We start from the raw sequence: 27,953 nt of genomic DNA, 5'->3' as shown, positions 1-27,953 counted from the left end.
AAAAAGCATTTGACAAAATTCAACACCCTTTCTTGAACTGCTAGCAGGGTCATGTAAGACCATCGGAAAACACAGATATTTACATTACGATTTATTAACAGTAGCAAAATTACAGTTATGAAGTAGCAACGAAAATAATTTTATGGTTGGGGGTCACTACAACATGAGGAACTGTATTAAAGGGTCGCGGCATTAAAAAGGTTGAGAACCACTGCTCTAGCACAAGAACCTACAACCAAGGTATGTGCCCTTGACTAGAATCGAACCCACAATGCTTCAGTCTGCAGGGTAACACTGTAACCACTGAGCCCTGGCTATGGCTCCACATACACTTTAATGGGAAATGACTTAAACTGGATGAGGGCAAATGACCTGCCATAGTTTTAGGGAAGGAGTGATGCTGAGGCTGTACATACAGTAAAACCAAGGAGCAGGAGGGTGCAGGAGCGGGGAGGAGGGGCTAAATGAGGGTTAAAAGGGGGGACATCTGTAATACTTTCAAAAACAAAGATAATCCTATATAATAAAAGCCTAACATGCAAATTGACTGAACAGCGGAATGACCGGCAGAATGACTGGTCGCTGTGATGCTCACTGACCACCAGGGGCAGACGCTCAAGGAAGGAGCTGCTCCGAGCCTGCAGGACCCAGGCCAGCCAAGGCAGGTGCCAGCAGGGCCCCCACCCCTCCCCCCCAATTGTCCTGCTGTCGCCCCACAGATCGGCCCTGATTGCCGGCCATGGCCTAGGGACCCTACCAGTGCATGATTTTTATGCACAGGGCCTCTAGTATATATATAAAACAACCCTCCCCCCGAAAAAGGAGCATTAGTAGTCTCCCAAAATGAAGTGGAAGGATGAATCATCTTACACAATTCTAACTATTGAATGGTTTCTTTAACAAAAGATAAAACCACAGAATTTCGTACCAGAATAAAGTTAAAATATTCTGAGTATTAGCACAGTAATACTGATATTGTGAATAAACCATTTAATGTTCTTGTGTTTATGCCTAATGTTGGAAACATAATTAAGCTTAATTTTTGGTATACATTTAAAATTAATATAATAAAATTCAATATATACCTACATTGTTTTATTGTTATTTTATTTTTGCTCCGTTTCTTTCTTTTTGGCATGAATATTTTTAACTGTTAAACAGACAGTAAATCACTTGAAAACAAATTTTGATTTGAGAAGCTAAATTGTGAAAAGTCATTATGTCACAGGAAGAAGGGTTCCTTATGTTACAACTTCATTGTGCGGAATAAATTGAAGGAGGCATATCAGCTTCAGGCATGTCAGCTTCAGGCCTCAGAAACAACTACTCCCTTTTATTCTTCTTTCCTGGTTTAAAAAGCTTCCGGCAACAAAACAGAACACATTTTGTGATGACAAATGTAGCAGTTGCCACACAGGCCAGCAGGAACCCAATCACATCCAGAGAGTGGTACTGGAACCAGCTGAGGTCATAGGAGGCTGGCCGCAGGTGTTTGGCTCCTTTGTGGCGCATGACAAACTCGATCCAGAAGACCGCGCGATCCAGAGGTTTCATAGGCTGGTCATGGTGGATTCTTGATAATTTCATAGCATTCTCCTTATATCTAAAGGAGAAACACAAAGATTACACATTGAATGAAAGTTAACTTATTTAAGCATATCATGCCCATGAAAGGTTTTTGAAAATGTCATAAATATTATTCAAAATCATTTGAATAATCATTCATTGAATTTACTTCTTCATAGATAGTTTGGACTTTAAATTGGAATTTTCTGATAACATGTATTTTTAAAAGTGAAGATGGAAGTTGGACAGTTCAGTCTTTTCTAGCAGAGTAAATGGTAGGAACCATTGTTAGTGCTATAAATGAGATGGTGGAAATTCACTTGCAGAGTGATTCTCATAAGGTTTTAATGGGAGTAGGGTCATTCCAATAAAAGCAGTGTGTGTGTGCTTTGCTCTCTCTACCAGGTGTCCTATGTAATTTTCAGTTTTTTTAAGTAAGACGTTTTTATTTTTAAAACATTTTTTAATGGTTATTGCTGAAGGACATCTTGCAATCATAATAGAAACCACATGGGCTGATCCAGACACAACATTGGTTATTGAGAGGCTGAGACTAGCACAAAACAATATCAAATAGGTTACATTTTAAAATTTTGTTCTTTGAAAACTTTAGGTACTTATCCTTTATTTTGGGGATCAAGCTCACAAGCATGTGGCCTGGTTGTGTTATAGAGTACTAGTGGCTTGATGCATGAAATTCGTGCATGTTAAAAGGGGATTAATTAGAGGAAATATTTTAATATTGATATTTGCCCTTCTATAATAGAAGTGTCAGAGATGCAAGAAAATTAGTAAAATGTATATGAAAATCTTCCTCCTGTCAGAATCTGGGGCACACCATGGGACCCAGAGTCAAGTCCCTGCTCACCCATGTGCGCCTCAAAATTGAGAGAGACCGAGACCCGGCCAGCCCCTCTCCCGCATTGGGCTAGATCCAGATCCAGCTGGTCCCACCCTTGTCAAGCCCCATCGAGTGGGGAGCGCAGCCTCAGGTCCCCTGGGGCGGGGGGTGCACCTTGAGGTTTCCCATCAAGCCCCATCAGGTGGGGGATGCAGCCTGAGATCCAGTCAAGCCTCACTGGGCAGGGGGGCGTGGCCTGAGGTCCCTTGTCATGCCCCGCTTGGCGGGGGTGCAGCCTCAGTTCCCTGGTCTGGTGCCATGGGGGAGTGCACCCTCAGGTCCCCGTCAAGCCCCACCAGGAGTGGGGGCACAGTCCCAGGTCCCGGGTCATGTTCCTGTGGGTGGGGGGGGGGGGCATGGCCTGAGGTCCCCTGGCCTGGGGCACGGGGCCCAGCCTGAGGTCCCCTGGCCTAGCACTGGGGCAGGGGGGGCACACTTTGAGGTCTCCGTCAAGCCCTGCCTGGTGGGGGGCACGGCCTGAGGTCCCCTGTCAAGCCCTGCCAGGTGGGGGGCGTGGGTTAAGGTCCTCCAGCCTGGTGCCAGGGTGGGGGACGCAGCCTGAGGTCCCCTGTCAAGCCCTACGGGGACAGAGGGGGGGGCGCAGCCTCAGGTCCCTGCTGATTGCTCATTAAGACTTGTTATGGGAACTCGGCCTCTGCTGTGGGTGCAGCCATCTTGTGTTATGGAATCCCCTGCCTCCACTGTGGGCGACACCATCTTTGTGGCAGAGTGACAGTCAGTTTGCATATTCCCTCTTTATTATATAGGATGGTGTTTAAAACTCTATTATGACTACAGATATGCATATTTTTTTCTTTATCCACTTTGCTTTATTTTGAGTTTTTATTAGTAGGCGTTACCATTTGATAATTGGTATTGTTTTCAAAAATTGATCTATTAATTATTATGAGACTAGAGGCCCAGTGCATGAAAATTCATGCACTGGAGGGGGGGTCCCTCAGCCCAGCCTGCCCCCTCTCACAATCTGGGAGCCCTCAGGTGCAGGAGGCAATCCAGCGGTCAGGGGAAGGTGATGTTGCCATCGCACCTCTGCTGCTACCACGCCGGAAGCTCAAGCCTCGGCTGGCCCTGGTTACCTGAGCCTCGGGCGGCCCTGGGCAGCTGGGAAGCTGACATCCGAGGCTTGCCTGTACCTTAGGACGACCCAGGGCAGCTGGGGGGCTGAGGGGACTAGGGGACTCCAGAGGCAGGTGCGCGGCAAGGCTGGGCCCACCTGGGGTAGGCCCGGCCTTGCCACGTGCCTGCTGCCCCAGCGGGGCTGAGGGGACTGGGCGCATTATTGGCTGTGGGTGCCGCCATCTTTGTGATGGCATGGGGGTCAATTAGCATATTCCCTCTTTATTGGATAGGATATTTTTTTTCAGTAGGCTTTTGAACCACTGTGTCTGATATTAGCATAAGAAAAATATCTCTCTATGTTTACTGTTTAAATCAGTGGTTCTCAACCTTCCTAATGCCGTGACCCTTTAATACAGTTCTGCTGCCATTTCTGTTGGGATTTATTTATCTTCTATAATTGAAACTTTGTAGCCTGGCGTGGGCCAGCAAGGGAAGGCGGAAAGCTTGACTTCCTCCATTGCCAGGGAAACCCAAGCCTCCCTCCTACTCTCTGTGGCTGCAGTCATCTTGGTTGGGTTTATTTGCATATTCACTCCTGATTGACTGGTGGGTGTGGCTTGTGGGCATGGCTTGTGGGTATAGCGGAGGTACGGTCAATTTGCATATTACTCTTTTATTAGATAGGATAGATTTCTCTTTGTCCAACTTGTTTTATATTTTTTTCCTATTCTTTCCTATTTTAAGGTATTTTCTTATCATTCAATTGTTCTACCATTTTATTCTTAATAATACATTTTGGAAGTATTCCTTTATGTGATACTCTATTAATATAATAATAATGTGAATAGTACTAATAAATACTGAATTGGTGTTTACCATACTAGGCACTATAAATTGCACTACACTGTTTTCCTCTTTAATATGGAAAATTTTAATGTCTATCTTATTATATTTGAAAAATTTTATGCTTCAATGGACAAATCATGAAAGTGAAAAATCAACCCATCCAGAATGGGAGAAAATATTAACATATTACATATCTGATAATGTACTTGTATGCATAATACATTAAAAATTCTTTATATCTCTATATATAAAAAGCCAGCAACCAGAAAGCAGTAACGACTGTAACGACCGGTCGCTATGATACCCACTGGGGCCAGTGAACCAGCCCAATTGGGGTGGGGCCAGCCAGCCAACCTCCTGCAGCTCCTCCCCCAGCTGGCCCCGCCCTTGATCAGACTCTCCCACCCCCCACCCCTATAGAGGTCAGGGCGGCTGGCCATCCCTGCCTCCAGCAGCCCTTCCTGCCATCCGGCCCTGCCCCCATCAGCCCGAAGCCCCTCAACCCGGCTGGCCCTGTCCCTAATTGCAACCCCCCCAATAGGGGATAGGGCTGGCCAGCCAACCTCCTGTAGCCTCTTCCCCCCATCTGGCCCCACCCTAGATTGGCCCCCTCCACCCCAATCAGGGGAGGTGTCCAGCCAACCACCTGCAGTCCCTCACCCCAGCCGGCCCCACCTCCAATGGGCCCCCACCACTCTGATAGGTCCATGGCCCCTACCCCCAGCCAGCTCCACCCTTGATCAGCGCCCCCCCCCCCCCACTCCAATCAGGGGCAGGGCCAGCCAGCCAGCCAACCACCCATGTCCCCTCCCCTAGGCTGCTGGCCCCTGAATGGACCCCCCTCACTTCATTTGGGGGTAGGGCCAGCTGGCCCACTACCCACAACCCATCCTCACAGCTGGCCCCACCCCTGATCAGCCCCCACCATCCCGATCGGCTTACAGACCCTCCTCTCAGCCAGCTCCACCTTGATCGCACCCCCCCCAATTGGGGGTTGGGCTGGCTCCCACGACCCCTCAGCTGCTGACCCACGATCAACCCACTCACCCCATTCGGCAGTGGGGCCAGCTGGCCCACTGCCCACAGACCCTCCCCATGGCCAGCCCCACCCCAAATTGACCCCCCAACCCAGTCGGGGAGTGGGCTGGCCAGCCAGCCTTCTCCATTCTCCTCCTTCCAAGAGGCCTGGCCCCAATCCACCCCTATTGGGGCCGAGCCAGCTGGACCCCACCCATGCACGAATTCATGCACTGGGCCTCTAGTTCAATAATAAGACAAATAACCAAATTTTAAAGTTGTCAAAGTATTGCTATACATATTTCTCTAATCAGGCTATATGCATGCTTAATAGCATATGAAAATATGCTAATACGAAAAATATGCTATGGCTCTAAGGGAAGTGCAAATCAAGATGACAAGGGGAGACCACTTCATACTTACTAGGATGGTTATAAAAAATACAGATGAGCCCGTCAGGTATAACTCACTGGATAAGCATTGAACTATGAACCAGGAAGTCATGGTTTGATTCCTGGTTAGGGCACATGCCCAGGTTGCTGGCTTGATCCCCAGTAGGAGGCATGCAGGAGGCAGCTGATCAATTATTCTCTCTCATTATTGATGCTTTTATCTCTCCTTCTCCCTTTCTCTCTGAAATCAATAAAAATATTATAAAAAAAGCGACAGATAACAAGTGTTGGCAATGTTGTGGAGAACTTAGATCTCTCATATACAGCTGATGGGGATGTAAAACAGTGCAACTTCTTTGGATATCAATTTGTAGTTCCTCATAGAGTTACCATATAACCCAGCAACTCTATTTCTAGATTTATGCTTGAAAAGAAATTAAAACATATTCACAGAAAACATGTGTGGCAATGTTCATAAAAGCAAAATGTGGAAACAACCAAAATGTTCATGAACTGATCAATGGGTAAATAAATGAAGTATATCCATACATAGACTGTTATGGACAACAAAGGGGTTCTGTAATAAATCAAACCAAAAATAACCTCACAGGATGATCTGATCATAAAATTCTTAACTGGTAAAGTCATGGTGGGTAGTCATGCCTCATGCTTACAAAAAGGTTTACCTGTGACATAAGCAAGCCCTGCTCATTGTTTTTGTGTGTATAGGTTCATATACCTTTAAAATGTCAGATTAGTCCTCTTTTTCAGACTCCTCAAAGGCATAACTACCCTCAAGGGAGCACATAATCTTGTTAACTATAATGTAATCTTCCTTATGCTACCTCCTTAATCCCAGATGTATAAAAGAGACTGCAAAACAGTCATTCTCAGGAACACTTGCTTTCTGGCATGTTGACTGTTTTGTTCAAATAACCTCATACAAAAATTGAGGTTAGTTGCTGTGGTTCAGTTGGTTGGCCATAATCCTTTGCACTGGGGGTTGTTGGTTCAATTCCCAGTGAGATCACAAGCCCAGATTGTGGGCTTGATCCCCAGTAGAGATCAGCAGGAGGCAGCTGATCAATGCTGCTCTCATATCGGTGTCTCCCTCTTTCCCTCTCTCTCTTAAAATTTTTTTTAAAAATTCTCTATGGGTTTGAACATTTCTTATGTTGACACTATTACTCAGCAATACAAAGCTATCACATGGGTAAAACTCAAAAATATGCCAAGTGAAAGAAGCCACTTGCAAATATATGATTCTATTTGTCTGAAATATCCAGAATATGGTGATTTATAAGATAGAGAGTAGATTAATGGTTGTGTAGGACTGGGGGATGGGAATGACTTCTAAGGCATATGAGATTTCTTTTGGGTCTGGTGAAAATTTCCTAAATTTAGATTATATTGACAGTTTCATTACTCTATAACATACTACCTATATTTGATGTTTATACATTAAACATTGAATTTTATGGTATGTAAAATATATATATTACTAGCAGCCCGGTGCATGAATTTGTGCATGGGTGGGGTCCCTTGGTCTGGCCAGGGATTGGGGCTAATGGGGGCCCTCTCACCCAGTCATGATCAGGGTGGGGCTGGCTGAGGGGAGGGATTTCGGGAGGTTGGCTGGTTGGGGAAGGTTGATTGTGGAAGTGCACTGACCACCGGGGGCAGCTCCTGCATTGAGCATCTGCCCCATGGTGGTCAGTGTGTGTCATAGCGACCAGTTGACTGGTCATTGGGTTGACCAGTCATTATGGTTGCTTAGGCTTTTATATTGTAAAGTATGTTAAAATAATTATAGTAAAAAATCATTTTTTTAAGTAGAAAGTTATTGTCAATGTAAGAACATCCAAACCTGTAGAGAATTTTTACGAGTTTATTCGAACCAAACTAATGACATATGCTGGGAACAAGATATCAAATGACCCTATGAAAACAGTTTTGCAGCTGCCTTTATGCATTTGAGTTTAAGGGGAAAACAAAGTAAGATTACATGAAGTTGAAGGAAGCAAAGCACGGATTGAATTACAGGATACAGTTATAAGATTATGTGTACTCTTGAGAGTTAATGACCCCACCCTTTTTTAAAAATACATTTTTATTGATCTCAGAGAGGAAAGGAGAGGGAGAGAGATAGAAATATCAATGACAAGAGAGAATCATCGATCAACTGCCTCCCCCATGCACCCCACTGGGGACCAACCTCACAACTGCAACCTGGGCATGTGCCCGGACTGGGAACCAAACCGTGACTTCCTGGTTCACAGGTCAATGCTCAACCACTGAGCCACGCCAGCTGGGCAGTGCCGCTTTTGAGGGGTATTATTTATGGTATTTGAAAGGAGTATTAAGCTAGATGCAAAAAAACCAATGGGTAGTCCTGGTGTAAAAACTTTCAGTAAATATGTTATAGTCCTGGAGCATGTCTACTCATCAGGACCTTCCCAGTTAGGAATTTATGATTGGATCACCCTGTGGAGTACTTTCCATGGAACCCCTTTTTTTGTCCACAAGATTTATAGTTTCAGAAATGTTTGGCACTAAATTGAAATACTTTCTGCAACTTCTTGAATTCTTCATTTCTTTATTCTATGGGTTCTATCATATTTTTAAAAATGTGTCCTTGTAGTGAACAATATAACTTTGTGTATGCTTGTGTAGAAAATTGTTGCAGTAATTGATTACCTGTTCAATCAGGTTAAATGCAACTTTGAAATTAATGTCTGGTTGAAAATAAAAGCAGATTTAAATTGGTTAAATCATGTTAATAATTTTAAAATTAATCTCTCAGTATGGGATGAAACTTGTACTCTTTATTGACAAAAGAATCTATAAATACTATTAAATTTGTGGTACTCACGATGGGTCATTAATGACTGTCTTCAATGCATTGAGCAAATCTGCAGTAGACATGGTGTTGAAGTCCATTTTGATAGCTGCTCCCTTGGTCTTCATGTGAGCAATGTTATCAGGTTGATCCGCAAACATAGGAAGGCCCACCATAGGGATCCCATGGTAGATCGCCTCATAGATGCCATTGGTTCCACCATGAGTTATAAAGGCTTTGGTTTTTGGATGACCTAGGATTGGGTGAATTTCAGTAAATTATTAATTATAAGTCTTAAAAATAAAATAAGAGTTGGACAAAAAAAGCACTCAGGCACTGCATTCTAGATGACAGATTATTATACACATGAAACTGCATTAAAATGTATTTTAGATCTCAGAGAAAGAAGAACTTTAGTTGCCGAAGAGGTAAATAGATGCTGGTATGGCATTGTGACTTGAAAAATGAATACAAGATTGCTGGGTAGACAAGTTGAAAGAGAACGTTCTGCGAAATGCAGATGCTGGGACGAAGGGGTCAATGGGGGAACAAAAGGAAATCTGTAATACTTTCAACAATAAAGATAAATTTGAAAAAGAGAAAAAGAGCATTATGGATAAAAAATAGCATGTGCAGAAAAAAAGGAAAAAAGTGGCATGTTAGAACATACTCTCTTAAAGAAATAGTGAAGTCACCGAGTATTACATGTGGGCTGTCCAGGCAGCAGGAAATGTGAGTGTGGTGACTCTGGAATCAGAGAAAGAACAGACCACACTTTATCGTGAAATGTGTTGTCACTTCATGAAGATTATGGCTATTTCTCTATTGAAAATGGAGCCACTGGTAACAAAAGAGGTGCTCTTATTTTTTAATGGCAGTGAATGAATACCCATACAGAAGTGGAAAAAAATAGAAATAAGAAGGGAGAAGTAGGAGGCAGAATGGTAGTTATAGAAAAATTCTTCATGAGAAGTAATTACACCTGAAACAAAGATCTTTGATTTCAGACGTAAGGGAGGAGACAGTCTATAATAAAATGTTAGCATTTATGTGTTATCCTTTTTCCACAGGACTGGCAAACAAATATAAGGAAATTAAGTTTTATTTTTGAGTTTTTCTAAAATAAATGTTAAGTAAATTTGTTTCTTTTTGAAGTATTATCGCTCTCTTTGGAGTTATTGTTATTTTAGTGTTTGTTTTTCAGTCTCACCAAGAAGGTCATTCTGGGGGATCCACTTATAGAGCCGAGTATTTGACCCTAACGTATCTGGTTTCTTGCCTTCAAATCTCCATAGAACCTGTTAAAGTAAAGAAAGTATTTTATTCCATGAGTTGAACTAAAGGTATAGCATGTTCATATTAAAAAGCAATTAAGTTAAAGCCCTTCATATACAGATAAGTAATAAGGACAAGAGATTAAAAATGAGAACTATTATAACATTGGCATGATAGAAATACCCACATTTTATGTGTTTATTTACATTCAATCAAGTATGAATGCAATAATGATGTTGAACACATACTGGAATACAAATGAGATCATCAATGATAAATTGGAGTATTTAAAACATTTTAGGCCTGGCCAGCATGGCTCAGTGGTTGAGCATCGACCCATGAACTAAGAGGTCACAGTTTAATTCCCGGTCAAGGCACATGCAGGGGTTGTGGGTGTGTGGAAGGCAGCTGATCAATGATTCTCTCTCATCATTGATGTTTCTATCTCTCCATCTCCCTTCCTCTCTAAAATCAATAAAAACATATTTCAAAAAATTTAGGTCTAGTCATTATAATTCTAGTGCAAAATGTTGGTGTTTACTACACATCCTATATAATAAAACCCTAATATGCATATTGACCAAATGGCAGAACAACCAGTGGGACGACCGGTCACTATGATGTACACTGATCACCACAGGGCAGTCACTCAATGGAGGAGCTGCCCCTTGGTGTCCAGTGTGCTCCCACAGGGGGAGCACTACTCAGCCAGAAGCCAGGATCATGGCTGGCAGGCCCAGCGGTGGTGGTGGAGCCGCGCCCGCACCCGCAGCTGTGCTAAGGAGCAGCAATCTGAGCGGTAAGTAGCAGCGCACAGGCAGGCAGTAAGGAGCGAGCGGTCCTGGATTGCAAGAGGAGTGGCCCTAAGCCAGCAGGTGGACATCCCTCAAGGGCTCCTGGACTGTGAGAGGGCACAGGCTGGGCTGAGCCACCCCCCTGCCTCCAACTGCCATGCAGGAGGTTCTCTAGTTTACTTATAATTTCTCTCATTTTGCAATGTAATATTAACCTGTATTTTTAAGTATTACAGGAGGAAGTTTTCTTATATCTACTTGTCTCATAAGTTATATTTTAACATCAAAGATTTAACTTTATTTTCACATTTTTCTGTTTTATCTATTTAAAGTCACTGATTATTTTTTTCATAATTTTTCTTTTTTATTGAATTTATTTGGTGACACTGATTAACAAAATTATACAGGTTTTAGGTGTACAATTCTACAACACATCATCTGTACACTGTATTGTGTGTTCACCCCCCAAAGTCAAGTTTCTGCCCATCACCATTTATCCACCCTGTACCCTCCTCCAGCTCTCTTCATCCCCTTCCCCTCTGAAATCAACACACTGTTGTCTGTGTCCATGAATTTTTCCTTTTTTTTCCCCAATCCTGCCACTCCCCTCTTCCCCCCAACCTCCTTACCCCTATCCTGAGAGCTGTCAGTTGCTATCTATGAATCTGTTTCTTTTTGTTTGTTTGTTTGTTTAGATTCCACATATGAGTGAAATAATATGGTATTTGTCTTCTTCTTACTGGCTTGTTTCACTTAGCATAATACTCTTCAGGTCCATCCTTGCTGTCCCCAAAGGAAAGATTTTCTTCTTTTTTACGGCTGAGTAGAATTCCACTGTGTAAATGTACCACAGGTTTTTGATCCCCATGAACCAAAGATTTATTACTATGTCTAGGATTGGAAATCTTTTAAATGTAAAAAAGAAGAGCCTGTTAGCACTTTATTACAGTACTAGTGGCCCATCAAGCGATATCGCACTCAGTAGGCTGCCCGCCGCTTCCGTGGGAGCCGGCAGGAACCGCAGAGCACTGCTGGGAGCCATGCTGCTTCCACAGGAGCCAAGTGCCTTCCGTGGAAGGCGGTAGGGACCTGCCTTCATTCCACAGGAGGCAGGAGGGAGCCGTGCTGCTTCTGTGGGAGCGGGGAGCGGCCCACGCCTATTCTGTGGTAGGCGGAAGGGACCCCTTTCCAAGAGAGGAGGGCCCGCTGTCTCCTTTCCGGGCCTGTGCTCGGCCGCGGAGGCTGCGGGCCAGCCCCCGTCCCTGTTTGTGTCCTCTCCGGCTCTGGGGGGCCGGCCTGAGCTGGGCGCAGCGATGAAGCAAGCATTCCGCCAGGCTGCTCACGCTGCCTGCTCTCAGTGGCTGCCCCACTGGGACTGGGGGACTCCAAAGGGGCTGAGAGGACGGGGTGCCACCATATTGTGGCTATGGGCGCTGCCATCTTTGTGACAGAGTGATGGTTAATTTGCATAGTACTGTTTTATTAGATAGGATAGCTGTTGAAAAAAATCCAAAATTGTGATGATGCTAAAGTTTTTTCAACTAAGTGTGAACACTTCAGTGACACACTATATAGCATGGATAGTACTGATTACTATCTGACTTGTAGCCAAACTATTTTTATATCCAGGAACCAACTAGATTCTGATTTTGAAATTCTCATAAATATCAGCAGTTCTCATAAACTGGATTATAATTTACTAGTGCATAACATATATTTGTTTTGTGAAAGTTAAAGTAGCAGCAGATTTTCAGCAAAAATTAGCACAGGCTATAAACAGAAATTACATCAGTCAGGAAATGAAAAACTAGTTCAGTAATGCCCAAAGACTGCAGGTGTAATCTATAAATATATTAGAAAATATCTTACTACTCTGTTTTATGGAAAATATCTTACTACTCTGTTTTATGGCATCTGAACTTTTCCATACTGGGCTTATTTCTAATGGACTCCTCATTATGTTCCCTACTCCTTCCTCAACTGGGAGAAGTTATTATTCTGATGGGTTAGAAGCAGAGATTTTTGGGAGATATATTTTATAAAGAACACTGTCACTTTAATGATGGATCCACCGACCCCCCCCCCCCACCGCCTTTCTAATTTATCTTCCTCTACTTTTATAGGACTCAATCAACCAGATTGTGACAGCTTTGCTTTCTCTAGATCACTGTGGCTGGCTTGGTTACCTGGACCCAGCTTAGTGAGTCCTGGCTATTCTTTCTCTCAACAGCACCCAGAAAATCACACTGAATAGGCCTATTTCAAAAATTAGGGAAGTAAGAGTGGCCTGGATTACTTAGCAAACCTCAAATGGCATGCCTACTTTCAGACTGTCATCAATTCCTGTTTAACATTACTGTTAGAATTTTACTCCTTTCTGGGAACATGTAATGTGTACCGTGTCTTCAGGAATCCTACAATGAGATGGAGCAAATGACAGGGCAGAGTTTGGTGATTTTGGTACCCTCCTGCAATATCACTATAACACCAAACTTTACATTGTACCTCTTAAATATATTTCATTCTGATCACAATGTTAATGCCAAAGTTACTGTTAAACACAACTTTCGTACTACTATTTTAGCGCCTGCCTTGTATCTTTTGGTTTGAATTCATAACTGAGATAAATAAGAGCTATCATAATGGCTTACATATCACACAGGAAATTTATGTAATTAGCACCTGGATAGCTGTACACTGTTAAGGTGCTTAGTCTAACCTTTTGTGGAATTTGTGCAAGGGCCGAGGCAATCACATTGGCTCTTTCTTCTGATATGTTCCTGACCATTGATCCCAAAGTGAACACGACAATACCATGTTTTCCAGAGCTCTGGACAAACTCTTCCATCTCCTGTAAAGAAAAAATAATTGCTCCATCACAAAAGAGTAGTAGCATAGCAAATGCCATTGATAGGAATGCGTTCAAACAACTTATGAGAGAAATCAAGTATTATCTGGAGTTATGAGTACTTTTTTTTTTACAAGTTGTGCTAAAATATACATAACATAGTATTTACCATCTTAACAGTTCCTAAGTGTACAATGCAGTAATACATATATTCACATTATTGCACAACCAAGCTATAGAACTTCTTCATCTTGCAAAACTGCAACTGTACCCATTATGTAATATTTCCCTCTTCACTGGTCCCTGGTAACTATGATTCTATTTTCTGTTTCTGTTAACTAGACCAGTCTGGATACATAATGTAAGTGGAATCATACAGCATTTGCCTTTTGTCAGTGACTCACTTCATTTAACATGATATCCTCAGGCTCTATCCATGTTATAACATGTGTTAGAATTTCCTTCAATTTTAAGCCTGAGTAAAATTGCTTTGTATGTAAATACTGGATTTTGTTTATTGATTCTTCTGTCCATGGGCTTTCGGGTTGCTTCCACTTTTGAGTTGTGAATTGTGCTGCTTTGAATTTGGATGTGTAAATATTTTATTGAGATCATGATTTTAATTCTTTCGGATATATACCAAGAAGTGGAATTGCCAGACCATATGGTAATCCTACTCTTATATTTTTGGGAGAATCTCCATTGTTTTCAGTAGTTGCTTTTTTTTTTTAAACAGACTCAATATTTCTGTTCCTGTTGAAGGATGCATGTTATATGAGATTGATTTCCTTTATCATGTATATTTTTGCAAGAAATATATGTGATATATATGCAATATATATTAATATATATATATTAGAGGCCCGGTGCACGAAATTCATGCTGGGGAGGGTTGTCCCTCAGCCCAGCCTGCACCCTCTCCAATCTGGGACCCCTCAAGGGATGTCCGACTGCCCATTTAGGCCCGATCCCATCAGAATCGGGCCTAAATGGGCAGTCGGACATCCCTCTCACAATCCAGGACTGCTGGCTCCCAACTGCTCACCTGCCTGCCAGCCTGATCACCCCTAACCACTCCCCTTCCAGCCTGATTGATGCCTAACTGCTCCCCTGCCAGCCCAATTGCCCTAACTGCCCTCCCCTGCCAGCCTGGTCCCCCCCAACTGCCCTACCCTGCAGGCCTGGTACCCCCTAACTGCCCTCCCCTGCCAACCTCATCGCCCCTAACTGCTCTCCCCTGCTGGTCTGGTCCCCCGCAACAGCCCTCCCCTGCAGGCCTTGGTCCCCCCAAACTTCCCTCCCCTGCAGGCCTGGTCCCCCCCAACTGCTCTCCCCTGCAGGCCTGGTCCTCCCTAACTGCCCTCCCTTGCAGGCTTGATTGCCCCCAACTGCCCTCCCTTGCAGGCTGTTCCCTCCCAACTGCCCTCCCCTTTTGGCCTGATCATCCACAACTGCCCTCCCTTGCAGTCCTGGTCCCTCCTAACTGCCCTCCCTTGCTGGCCATCTTGTGGCGGCCATCTTGTGTCCACATGGGGCAGCCATCTTGTGTGTTGGAGTGATGGTCAATTTGCATATTACTCTTTTATTAGATAGGATAGAGGCCTGGTGCACAGGTTGGGGCTGGCTGGTTTGCCCTGAAGGGTGTCATAGATCAGAGTAGGTGTTCCCTTGGGGTGTGGGGCGACCTGGGTGAGGGGTCTGTGGTGGTTTGTAGGCTGGCTATGGGCCCCGGCAACCCAAGTGGAGGCCAGGGCTGGCTCGAAGTATCTGGGATTTATTTATCTTCTATAATTGAAACTTTGTAGCCTTGAGCGGAGGCCAAGGCAGGCCAGGGTGGGTGGGGAAGCTTGGCTTCCTCTATGGCCGGGCGCACCCCAAGCCTCCAGCTGGCTCCAGCTCCGTGGCCACAGCCATCTTGGTTGGGTTAATTTGCATACTCGCTCTTGATTGGGTGGTAGGTAGGCGTGGCTTGTGGGTGTAATGGAGGTATGGTCAATTTGCATGTTTCTCTTTTATTAGTGTAGATATATATATTACCAAGAAATGAAATAGAGCCAGTACACATAAGTTAGACAATTTTATATGACTATAATGTTTTTAATTACTAATATGGACTCTTGGAAGGAAGCTACATAGCAGTTCTGTATTCACTTTTTATTCTTTATCATTATGGTTCTACACAATCACTTCTGTTTCATTTAAGGCAGGTGTTCTGTAGGAGTATTTTAGATTAGTCATTAGTGTTTTATTGCCATAAGAATTATGATTGGAATCACCATGTATCTTTCTCTCTCACTTCGGTAATTCTTTGTTACAGTTTCCTAAATACTTTCTCTGAGCCAATTTTGAAAGGCTAGAAGTTAAGGGTAATTGATATTCAGGAGTCTGGTATAATGGTTTGGAATGTCCTTGAAATATTCCTATAGAATTATATATGTACAGTCACATATTTGATTGACCATATTTATGGCCTTATTTACATATGACACCTGAAATCATATTGTAAAATTAATGTCTCATTAGAAAGTGCTCAGAGTGATTTTCTGTGAGGGACTCCATTATCACCTTACCAAGTTCTCCATGGAGCACCTTAATTACATTGAGAAGGTACAGCAGGGCTGAAACCCTCTTGAAAAGCTCATTTTCATGTGTTTAAGTCTGTTGAAGTCAGGTTTTATTTGAAAATAATTTTGACATGTGATCCCTAATCCTTGACAATATTTATAATTTCATTACTTTCCATACTGGCATAATTACTCTTCTCAAAAAAAAAAAAAATGAAATGTAGATGACCCAAATGTTTCCTGAATCTTTTGTTAAAACTGAATACTCATACCTTTTTTGTCCCGTCTGTTTTAAATTTATTATTTGTTTTTTTTCTTTCTTTAAAAATAATAATTAAAACCTTCCAAAATAAACTGTACAGTACTTTCCAAAAAATGTCATTGTCATAAAGTGTTTTTTCGAAATGGTGCTTTTACAGGTAAAAGAAAGTAGCATAAAACTTTTCAGACTTTGTCCATGCCGACTTTGCAATGTTTAGGCCATTCTTTAAAATTATAACTTTACTATGATGCTGTTTAGTTTCAATATGAAGGTCACTGAATATTCCTAAAATCCATATGGTGCATCTAGCTAAGGTGTGGGGTTCCTTTGACCTGTAGCAACATTTAAACTCTCTGCAGCTATACAGCGAGCAGTTTCCTCTGAGAGAATTCTAGGAACTAGCAGAGTGACACCTACATATTGTGCAAACATGAAAATACATCACGGTTACTTAACCACATTTCCCTGGAGTCAGGAGAAGCCAGCAGACACCTCATAAGGCCTCTCACTTGAGCTCACACCTAATTACAAATATCTCCCTGCAAGGAGCTTGTATACACATCTGTCAGCCCACTTTTTCCCCTGCCACCCAATGGATATCTAGATCTACTGGCTTTGATAGCCAATGAGACTTGTATTCATGAGTCCCACAGACCGTAGCAACCAAATTTATTAATGGTTCAAGAGCCCCTTCAGAGGCTACAGCAGTACAAAAGGAGCAGGCAAATCATCTCCTAGTTTCTCCCTGGAAGGACCCTAATTACATACTATCCTGGTTGCTGCCTGAGGGTCCAGCTTCTAATCAGCCTACAGCTAGATCAAGCATGTCAAACTCACAGCTGGCAGCCTGCATGCCTCCTGTAGGCATGCGGCCAGTTGGCCACAAGTTTGAGATGCTTGACCTACATATGACATGACTGCAGTTATTTTCTTTGGGATACTGACAGGTTTTGGCACACCTTCCATTACATAAGAACAAAGAAGGTAGATTGGACAGTCACAGAGATTTAGAGCCACAACCAAGAGTTCTGGCTGGGCTGATGGATAAGGTTTATCCCCACATTAGATCATCCTGTCAAGACTGGGAAAGGAGCTTGTTTTGTCAAGGAAAATGAAACAGGGATATGTTATGTTTCAAACCAAAGAACCAGACAAACCTTCAGAAACATACCTTAATGGAATGACGATAAGTGACTTACCTGATAAAGAGTTCAAAATAATGGTCATAAACATGCTAACCAAAGTTAGGAAAATAATGTATGAATGAAGTGAAAATTTCACAGAGTTGAAAGTATCGAACAGAAATCACAGAGCTGAATAATGTATTAAATGCACAGAAACATTCAATAGAAAGATTCAAAATATAATTGATAAGTGGAAAAGGATCATAAAACTTAAAGAAAAGACAGTAGAATTCATCCAATCATGAACAACAACAAAAAGAATGTTAGAGAGTGAAGATAACTTAAGAGACATAGGGACTATTATCAGTTGCAACACTATATGCATTATAGAGTTCCTAGAAGGAGAAGAGAAAGGGGGTGGAAAAGTTATTTAAAGAAATGATGGCTGAGAACTTTCCTAACCTGAGGAAAGAAACAGATATTCATTTCTAGACAGCCCATAGAGTTCCAAAAAGAGGCATACGAAGAAAGCTACACCAAGACACACTATAATTGTAAAAAGTTAAAGACAAACTTAAAAGCAGCAAAAGAAAAACAACTGGTCATAAATAAGGGAACAACCTAAGCCTATCAGCAGATTTTTTAGCAGAAATATTGGAGGCCAGGGAATGAATAACATGATATATCCATAGTACTGAAGGAAAAGATTGCCAACAAATAATATTGTACCCAATAAAGTTGTCCTTCAGAATTGAATGAGAGATAAAAAGCTTCCAGATAAGCAAAAGCTGAAGGACCACTATTACCAGCCTCAAAGGAAGTGTTAAAAGAATTCTTCAAGCTGAGATGAAAGGGTGTTAATTAGTAACAGGAAAACAGGAAAGTACAACTCTACTGGTAATGGTAAATATGTAGTTAAATGAGGAATACTCTAATGCAGGGGTGGGCAAACTTTTTGACTCGAGGGCCACAATGGGTTCTTAAACTGGACCGGAGGGCCGGAACAAAAGCATGGATGGAGTGTGTGAACTAATATAAATTCAAAGTAAAGGAGCGGAGGGGAGAGCAAGAGAACCCTCTGCTCTTTCGGCTCCATGGGCCGGATAGAACAGCCGAACGGGCCGGATCCGGCCCGCAGGCCATAGTTTGCCCACAGCTGCTCTAATGTAATGGTGGTGGATAAATTATTTATAACTCTACTATTAGGTATTAAAAAGTATTAAAAATAATTTTTAATGGATACATTGGTGAAAGTATGTAGAGTGTGACAAATATATATGTGGAAGAGATTAGAAATATAGAGCTTTATCATGCCTTTAGAGCAGGGGTCCTCAAACTATGGCCCGTGGGCCACATGCGGCCCGCCGAGGACATTTATCCGGCCCGCCGGGTGCCGCTGCCTGTCCTGCTTAGCAGCCGACTCGTCCCGGGCCCGCAGTGCGCATAGGAATTTGTTCATAGTTTCTTTTTTAAACTATAGTCTGGCCTTCCAATGGTCTGAGGGACAGTGAACTGGCCCCCTGTTTAAATTTGAGGACCCTTGCTTTAGAGTTAAGTTGTTATTAGCTTAAAATAGACTTTCATAAATACAAGATGTTTTATGTAAGTCTTATGGCAACTACAAAGTAATAACCTATAGTAGAGACACAAAAAGAAAAAGAGTAAGAATTTAAGTATTTCACTGTAAAAATTATCAAATTGCAAAGGATAAGAGTAAAAGAAGAAAGGAAGAAAAAAGTACAAAACAGCAAGAAAAACGTTAAAAATAATGATAGTAAATCCATACTTATCTATTGATTTTACTTTAAATGAAAATGGCTAGGTTCTGCAACCCAAATACATAGGTGATTGAGTCCATAAAAATAAAAGAAAATATGACCAAAATATATGCTACCTAGAAGAGACTCACTTCTGATTTAAGGACACAACACAGATCAAAAGTGAAGGGATGGAAAAGATATTTCATGAAAATGGAAATAATGAAAGCAGGGTTAGCTGTACTTATACCAGCAAAATACTCTTTAAGCTAATGGTCACAACAGACAAAGTGAAATATAATGATTAAAAGGTCAATCCAGAAAGATGATATTACATTTGTAAATATTTATACACCCAACATAGGAGCACCTAAATGAAAAGCAAACATTAACAGATCTGAAGAGAGATAGATAGCATTTGACAAAATTTCAACATCCAGTCATTATGAAAACTTTCAACAGCATGGATATAGAGGGAAAGACTACAACCAAATAAAGGCCATCTATGACAAACCCAAGGCTAAAATACTCGATGATGAAAAACAGAAAGCTTTTCCACTAAGATCAGTAAAAAAGACAAAGATGCCCAATCTTGCTACTTTTATTCAAAATATTACCTGGAGCCCTAGTCAGAGCAGTTAGGCAACAAAATAAAATAAAAGTTATCCAAATTGGAAAGGAAAAAGTAAAATGGTCTCTATTTACTGATGTCATGATAATCCTAATATATAAAAACCCAGGGTCTGTAACATCCAAAACGACTGAAGGCTTGACCGACTGAAAATCAGTGCTGGGTTGCAGTGGTGACCTAGCACCAACTGCCCACCGCTGCAGGTGCCATGACCCAGCACTGACTGCCTAGGGGCTGCAGATCAGGCTCGAAGAGAGGCCTGGAGAGAGAAGCAGGATCAGATCCTCCATGACAGCTGTTGATCAGCTTTGCCTCATCCTTTCTCTCAGGGCCTGGCCAGCAGCTGTGCCTCTCTTTCTCTTGGGGCTCCACTGGGGCTACTGATTAGCCCCGCCTCTCTGATCAGTCCTGTTGATAGGCCCAGAGACGCTGACTGGCAAAGAAACTGACCAATCGGAACCAAGCCTGGGTGAATTGCAAGGAGCCAATGGCTGTCTAGGAGGTGGAGCTTTTGATGCTGACTGACATAGAAACTGACCAATCAGAACCTAATCAGGGTGAACTGCCAAGGCAGAACCTAAGGTGGGGGCTGAGGAGGGGTTTTAAGGGCAACAGCTGTTTGGTGTAAGGTGTAAGAAAGTGGTTCAATTTTTTAATGACCCTTTTGGCAGTATAGTGCATATGGCTGGCCATCAGTCCATATATAAGGATTATGTATTTTTGTCTGCCAAGAGCATCTCCTCCTGCTGCAAAAGGCTTCACCACCACCCCATTTAAGCAATCTTATCCTATATAATCTATACTACTAAAAGTGTAATATGCTAATTAGACTGGGTCTACCAGCCATCTTCCGGACATCCGACTACCTTCCCGACAAAGCCATGGTGGTGGGGGCCGAGGCCGGCAGGGGAGGGCAGTTGGGGGAAACCAGGCCAGCAGGGGAGGGCAGTTGTGTGCAAGATCAGGCCGGTAGCGGAGGGCAGTTAGGGGTGATCAGGCAAGCAGAGGCAGTTAGGGGTGATTAGGCTGGCAGGTGAGAGCCATTGGGGCGAGATCAGGTCAGCAAGGGAGGGCAGTTGGGGGCAAGATCAGGCTGGCAGGGGAGGGCAGTTAGGGGTGATCAGACAGGCAGAGGCAGTTGGGCGCAAGATTAGGCCGGCAGGGGAGAGCAGTTGGGGGAGAGATCAGGCTGGCAGGGGAGGGTTGTTAGGGGTGATCAGGCAGAGGCTGTTAGTGGCGATCAGGCAGGCAGGCAGCTGAGTGGTTAGGAGCCAACGGTCCCAGATTGCAAGTCTTTGGACATCCCCCAAGGGACATCCCCCAAGAGGTCCCCATTTGGAGAGGGTGCAGGCTGGGCTGAGGGGAACCCCCCCCCAATGAATTGCATGCACCAGGCCACTAGTATATATAGAAAACACTAAAGACTCCATTAAAAGCTTTTAGAATTAATAAAAAAATTAAGTAAAGTTCCAGGATTCAAAATCAATGTACGAAACTCAATTGTATATTTATACACTCACAATAAACTATCAAAAAGGAAAAAATCCTTGATATTTGTTTTGTCAATGATTTTTTCTTTTTGGGGTACACACCAAAAGCATGGAAAGCAGAAGTAAAAATAACAGGTGGGAGTGCCTCAAACTAAAAGCTTCTGCACAATAAAGAGAAGCATCACCAAAATTAAAATGCAACTTACGGAATGGGATAAAATATTTGGAAATCATATATCTGATAAGGGGTTAATATCTAAAATATGTAGAGAACTCACATATCTCAGATTAAAAATGGGAATAGCTTTGAAGAGACATTTTCCAAAGACATACAAATGGACTACAGGTAAATGGAAAGGGGTTCAGCGTCACTAATCATCAGGGAAAAGCAAATGAAAACCACAGTGAGATACCACCTAACACCTGGTAGAATGCCTGTCATAATAAAAAAAGACAGGAGCTAATAAATTTGGCAAGGATGTGGGGAAAGGGGACATGTACAGTTTTGGTAGGAATGGAAATTGTTACAGCCATTATGAAAAAGAGTGTGGAGTTTCCTCAAAAAAATTAAAAATAGAACTATCATATGATCCAGCAATCCCAGTTCTGGGTATACTATAGTTAAAATAAATTAAAACAGTATATTGAAAAAATACCTGTACTTCCTTGTATATTGCAGCACTAGAGTCCCGATGAATGAAATTCATGCACGGGGTGGGGGGTATCCCTCAGCCCAGCCTGCACCCTATCCAATCTGGGACATCCCTCTCACAATCCAGGACTGCTGGCTCCCAACCACTCACCTGCCTGCCTGCCTGATTGCCCCTAACCACTTCTGCCTGCCAGCCTTATCACCCCCTAACCACTCCCCTGCTTGCCTGGTCACCCCTGACTGCCCTGCCCTGCCAGCCCGATTGCCCCTAACTGCTCTCCCCTGCCGGCTCAGTTGCCCCCAACTGCCCTCTGCCAGCCTGGTCACTCCTAACTGCCCTCCCCTGCAGGCCTGATCACCCACAACTGCCCTCCCCTGCTGGCCATCTTGTGGCAGCCATCTTGTGTCCACCTGGGGGTGGCCATCTTTGACCATATGGGGGCAACCATCTTGTGTGTTGGAGTGATGATCAATTTGCATATTAGGCTTTTATTATATAGGATTATTCACAATGGCAAGATATGGAAACAACCTTGGTGTCACTCAAAAGATGAATAAGGTATAACACACACACACACACACACACACACACACACACACACACACACACACAGTGGAATATTATTCAGCCATGAGAAAGAAGGAAATTGTGCTGTTGGTTACAATATAAATGGACCATAAGGGCAGTATACTAAGTTAAATAAGTCAGACAGAAAAAGACAAATAGCAGATACTATTACTTATATAGGGAGTCTAAAAAAAAAAAAGGCAAATATATAAAAAGAATTGAAAAGTGGTTGCCACAGGTTGGGGGTAGAGGAAGTAGGGAGATGTTGGTATACGATTATAAACTTCTAGCTATGGGATGAAAGATCTGAGGATCTAATGTATAACCTGGTGACTAGAATTGATAACACAGTATTGTATAATTGAAATCTGCTGAGAGCAGGACTTATATGTTCTCACACACACAAAAGAAGATAAATACGTGAGGTGATGGATGTGCTAATTACATGAGCAGAATACCTTCACAATATATATATATTTCAAATCACTATACTAATAAAAGTGTAATATGAAAATTGGTCAGGACACCCTCACAGTAACAACTGAACATCAGGTCTGCATGGGGTGACAAGGCTGGCAGGGGGGTTAGTGAGGGACGACCAAATGACTGTACAGCAGGCTGCATGGGGTGACCAGGCTGGTGGGGGGAGAGTGAAAGATGACCAGACAACTGAACAGCAGGCTGTGTGGGGTGACCAGGCTGGCTGGGGGGCAGTGAGGGGCGACCAAATGACCAAACAGCAGGCTGCGTGGGGCGACAAAGCTGGCGGGTGGGGGGCACTGAGGGGTGACCAGCCCGGCAGAGGGTAGCAGTGAGGGGCGACCAGGCCAGCACAGGGGCAGTTGGGGGCAACCAGGCCAGTAGGGGGACCGTGAGGGGTGAACAGGAGGGCAGGGGGGGAAGTTGGGGTCAATTAGGCCAGCAGGGGGGCAGTTGGCCTCAACCAGGCCGACGGGGATCAGGTGGGGGTGACCAGGCTGTCAGGTGGGGCAGTGAGGGGCAACCAGGCTGGCAGGCAGAGGCGATTAGGGGTGATCAGGCAGTCATGCAGGTGAGCAGTTAGGAGCCAGGGGTCCTGGATTGTGAGAAGGTGCTAAACCGGCAGTCGGACATCCACTGAGGGGTCCTGGATTGGAGAGAGAGCAGGCTGGGCTGAGGGGACCCACCCCCCCGTGAAAGAATTTTGTGCACTGGGCCTCTAGTCTATAATAATAAAAGCGTAATGTGATAATTAGACCCAACATCTTTGCAGACTAAGCCGGGGCTGTGAGGGAAGCCTGGGTCCCAGGTGCCAGATGGAAGCCAGTGCTGGCAGCCACGGAGAGGAAGGCCTACTCTTGCACAAATTTCGTGCATCGGGCCTCTAGTGTACCCTATAAATATCTTACAAAATTATATGTCAATAACATCTCAATAAAGCTAAAAAAAACAATAGGGTTAGATTGAATAGAACTTCTACTAATTTTATCTCAGGCTTTGGACCTTGTGAAAGTTATCACATATGGCTAAACATTTTTAAGTCTAATTAGAAATTGGGTTAACTCTTGAATAAGAGATCTGTTTTATGTTGCTGTCAATCAAATGGTAGACAAACAGGATGTCTTAGGAGATAATGAAATAATTCAGTAAAGGATGCTTATTTTGTAATTATGTCTTAAAAACATTATATCAATTTAAAGCATATTAGATTCTTGCTTTCCTTCATATCCTACATGCTGACAATTATTTTGCAATTTTGTACTATGGATGATTTTCAGATGAAATTGGTATATTAAATATGCAGGATTTTTGGTTCTTATTATTTGTGCAATGTACATTTTCTTAGTGCTCATGTTGTCAGTCAGCTGTGATGTCGATAACCATGTTCCCCCAGGGATCTTCCCTGAGATTTTGTGCAGAATTGGTGAATGCCAGAAAACACCTGCTTTAATGGGCGATGAAATCCCTCTTTATGCTAGGATGTCAGACCAGGTCTAAAATGGGGAATTTTTTAAATGCTGGCATGACAGCAAGTAAATGTTGGGTTCTGCTGCCAATATTGGTGGAACACAGTTCATATTGTTGAGGCATTGTTTTCCTTCTAAGGTAGAATACTAGTGAATACCCTCCAAAGAGAACAAAGAGGAATAGGTTTACCTTAGGCAGGGGTTTGGCAGGCTTGCAGTGGAGTCCTCCAACAAAATCAAAATGTGGTAAGACTGGGCGAGGAAATTCAAAATCCCAATAGGTTCGAATGAGCCACATTTCAGCTTTCTCCATTGTCTCATATAATGTAGTGGGTCTTCCTGAAGGGGAAGCAAACAGAAGGTAGAGGAAATGAGAGTATTTTAATGTAAGTGCTATGCTAGGACATTTTCTGAAAGGTGCTGGGGATAAGGTAGCCAAAATGCTTAAAAGTGTCTGTGGTTTGATAATATAAATATTTATGTGTATGGTATATATGTATACATACTCATATAGGTGATAAAATATGTAAAATTTCAGGTTTTATGTTTATGTTCAAATATATAAGACAAAATGCTAGAGACTTTTTATCTCTAATGTGACATCAGTACATTCACAATGATAAATTAAATGTAAGCCACTATAGAATTAAACATATTTGTTTTCTTTGTAAAACTACAAAAGTAAGAGTTGCAAATGTACACAATTATTTGAGCTCCCTAATCAATTAAACAATGGACACATGTTGCCTTATAAATACTCAGCTTTAGTTTCTACAATTTAGCAAGCTATTCCCTGAATACTCGATTTTCTAAGAACTGTGATGTTTTTGAAGTATATCTTAGTTCCTGACACCTATAATTGCATTTTGTTCATTTTTGGAGCTTAATAATATTTATATGTATTTAATAATAATATTTGCAAATAACAGCTGGAAAGTTTTCAAAAGTTATGGAAATAGATGTGCTCCCTTTAATTTTGGCTCATTTTGTCTGTAATGAAAAATACAGTTTTTACAAATACAGGCCAATAACTTGATTGTCCACACTTCAACATGATTTCGACCTTTAAAACAGAGTGTAAACACTGAGTGAATGAATATGTAGTTATTAGAAACTTTGAACTGTAGGTTCTTGAGTCAGGTTTGGAGCCATTATATCTCCCCATTGTGAAAGAGTTTTTTAGGTAACATGGCAAACAGTTTAATTTTAAAATAAAGAAACTGAGGAGAAACAAGTGGAAACAATTATCTCAAAGTTCATTGGGCAGCTGTGCTAGAAATAAACTTCTCAATGTGCTTTTCTGCTTTGATTAAGATATTTAATCAAATTTCTAATGCCTTTTTCTTAAGTTGAAAAATTATAGTAAAGTAGGTATTTTGGAAATAAGTACAGCACAGAATTTTTAGGGTAGTGAAACTACTCTGTATAATACATGTCATTATAAATTTGTTAAAACCCATGGAATATGTAACACCATGAGTGAACTCCAACATGAACTGTGGTCTTTGGATGATAACGATGTGCCAATCTAGGTTCAACAATTGTTAACACATTTATTCCGTGGGTGTGATATGTTGAAAATGAGGGAGTCTATATATGTGTGCGGGAAGGAATTATATGGGAAATATTACTCAATATTGCTGTGAACTTAAAAGTTCTCTAACAATAAGTGTAGGATGGGCAATATTTTGACATTATATTTAAGAAAAAACAAAGAGAGAATAAAACACTTTACCCAGAAAAAAAGAATAAAAAATAAATTCTATTATAAACAGACAAAGAATTGATATAATGGCTTCTAGAACTCCTCAGTGCTTCAATTTGTGGTTTTTGACTTCCTGAAATCTCCTGTACTAATAATGGATCACAGGGTTAAAAACAGCCTTATAATTTAAACATTTCTATAATATTTGTGAGATTGAAAGATCATTATATATTATTATTTAGTCATTTTACTTATAAAAGATATTTCCTCTGACTTTATATTTGTACAAACTCTCCTCCCGTGGCACTAGCAAAGTTAGGATTTCAAGCTATCAATTAAAACATGACTTACCTAGAACATCACTATAAAACTGATCCCACTTCTTGTGATTATATATTTGGAACCAGAAGTCAAAATAAAGCATGTAAATCATATTTTTTACTCGCTCCATGAATGTCATTTGATCACTTAATTCTGACAAGACAACAGGTACATAGGATGGAGGGAATGGAAGTCCTCCACTGTACTTTTCAATGTTATAGCCAGGAGAGAAGCGGAGACTGTACACAAAAGGTATTTTAAGTAGCTCAGCCAGCAGCTCACCACAGGGTCCAATGGCATCTGCAAGAACGACATCAAACCTTGATTCATATAGTTTCGTCATAAGTTTCTTGTTCAAAACTACATCTTTACAGAGTGTGTGAACATAATCATAATATTCCCAAAAGATATCTTGCATTTGTGAAAAATAAGTCCAAAATGTATCTTTTGGCATATATGTCCACTTAGAGATCAGTCGCATGAAAAGATCCTCAAAATCATCTTTTGTTAAAGATGCAGGAAAAATCTCAAATTGAATAGCAGATGGTTTATTGGGATCAATAAGAATTGAGGCTGAAGATGTCAGAACAGTCACTTCATGACCTCTCTGGACAAGTGCATCCAGGATTGTCTTCATGTTGATCCAATGGCTGTATTCTGTGGGCCACACCAGCACCTTCCCACAACTCCCAGGGCTGAAGTGACAACTCAGCTGTAGCAGCAGCAGAACTGAAACCCACTTCCTAGGCATCCTGGAGGCTTACAGGCTTCTTTTCAAATGGCTGATCCCTTTCCCATGGCTCATGCTTATGTCCAAAGGGATATCAATCAAGAAGTTAAAATATAACCCACACATCCAGGGTAAATATATTCGATGAACAGTCAGACCATTTGGATGGAAGTGGGAAAAGTAAAATAGATGATCTTGTTTGTAAGTTAAGTGGCTTTAATATCTATTTTATGATTATAAGCATTATCAATGACCTTGTATTTGCAAGTCTTCTGTTTATTTCCACTTAAAGCATCTCCTTTAAGTAGAAAAGGAAAGGCCATAACCAGAAATAAGAAAATATGAGAAAGGAATAGAAACTACACAGGTAAAGCCAAATATTAATAAAGACATTGTATTAGACATTTAAAAAGCTACCACAAAGGTGAAGAGGGAAAAAGGTATGCAATTCAACTCAAAATACAATAAGTAATTAGGGGATATACAACACAAAAATATCTAAAACATGTCATCAATAATATCAAACACGGTGGAGGTAGTGAAAATTTAAATCTTATACAATATATTTGAACTTAAATGCATATTAGCTTAAAATAGACTGCTATAGGTACAGAATGATATATGTAAACCTTATGATGACTACAA

The 27,953-nt window shown here is 41.9% G+C and overlaps 1 protein-coding gene across 2 annotated transcripts; it reads right to left on the bottom strand.

Annotated features, from left to right (window-relative positions):
* Nucleotides 1–82: 82 nt before the first annotated feature.
* LOC308246306 (UDP-glucuronosyltransferase 2B31-like) lies at nucleotides 83–27,393 on the bottom strand. 2 transcript variants are annotated; one of them, XM_080664436.1, is made up of 6 exons: nucleotides 26,609–27,393; nucleotides 24,743–24,891; nucleotides 13,430–13,561; nucleotides 9,852–9,939; nucleotides 8,675–8,894; nucleotides 83–1,603 (listed from the first exon to the last, which is right to left on the bottom strand). In XM_080664436.1, the coding sequence occupies exons 1-6, from the start codon at nucleotides 27,327–27,329 to the stop codon at nucleotides 1,324–1,326; spliced, it is 1,590 nt and encodes a 529-aa protein (XP_080520562.1). In that variant the 5' UTR covers nucleotides 27,330–27,393; the 3' UTR covers nucleotides 83–1,323. The 2 variants fall into 2 exon arrangements, with proteins under 2 accessions (XP_080520562.1, XP_080520563.1); XM_080664437.1 differs by having other exon boundaries at nucleotides 26,861–27,374.
* Nucleotides 27,394–27,953: the final 560 nt, after the last annotated feature.

Source organism: Plecotus auritus (assembly GCF_963455305.1).
Source record: "Plecotus auritus genome assembly, chromosome: 1".
Classification (NCBI taxonomy): Eukaryota; Metazoa; Chordata; class Mammalia; order Chiroptera; family Vespertilionidae; genus Plecotus; species Plecotus auritus.
The sequence above is the reverse complement of the archived record's forward strand: the minus strand, read 5'-3'. Positions and strand labels throughout refer to the sequence as shown.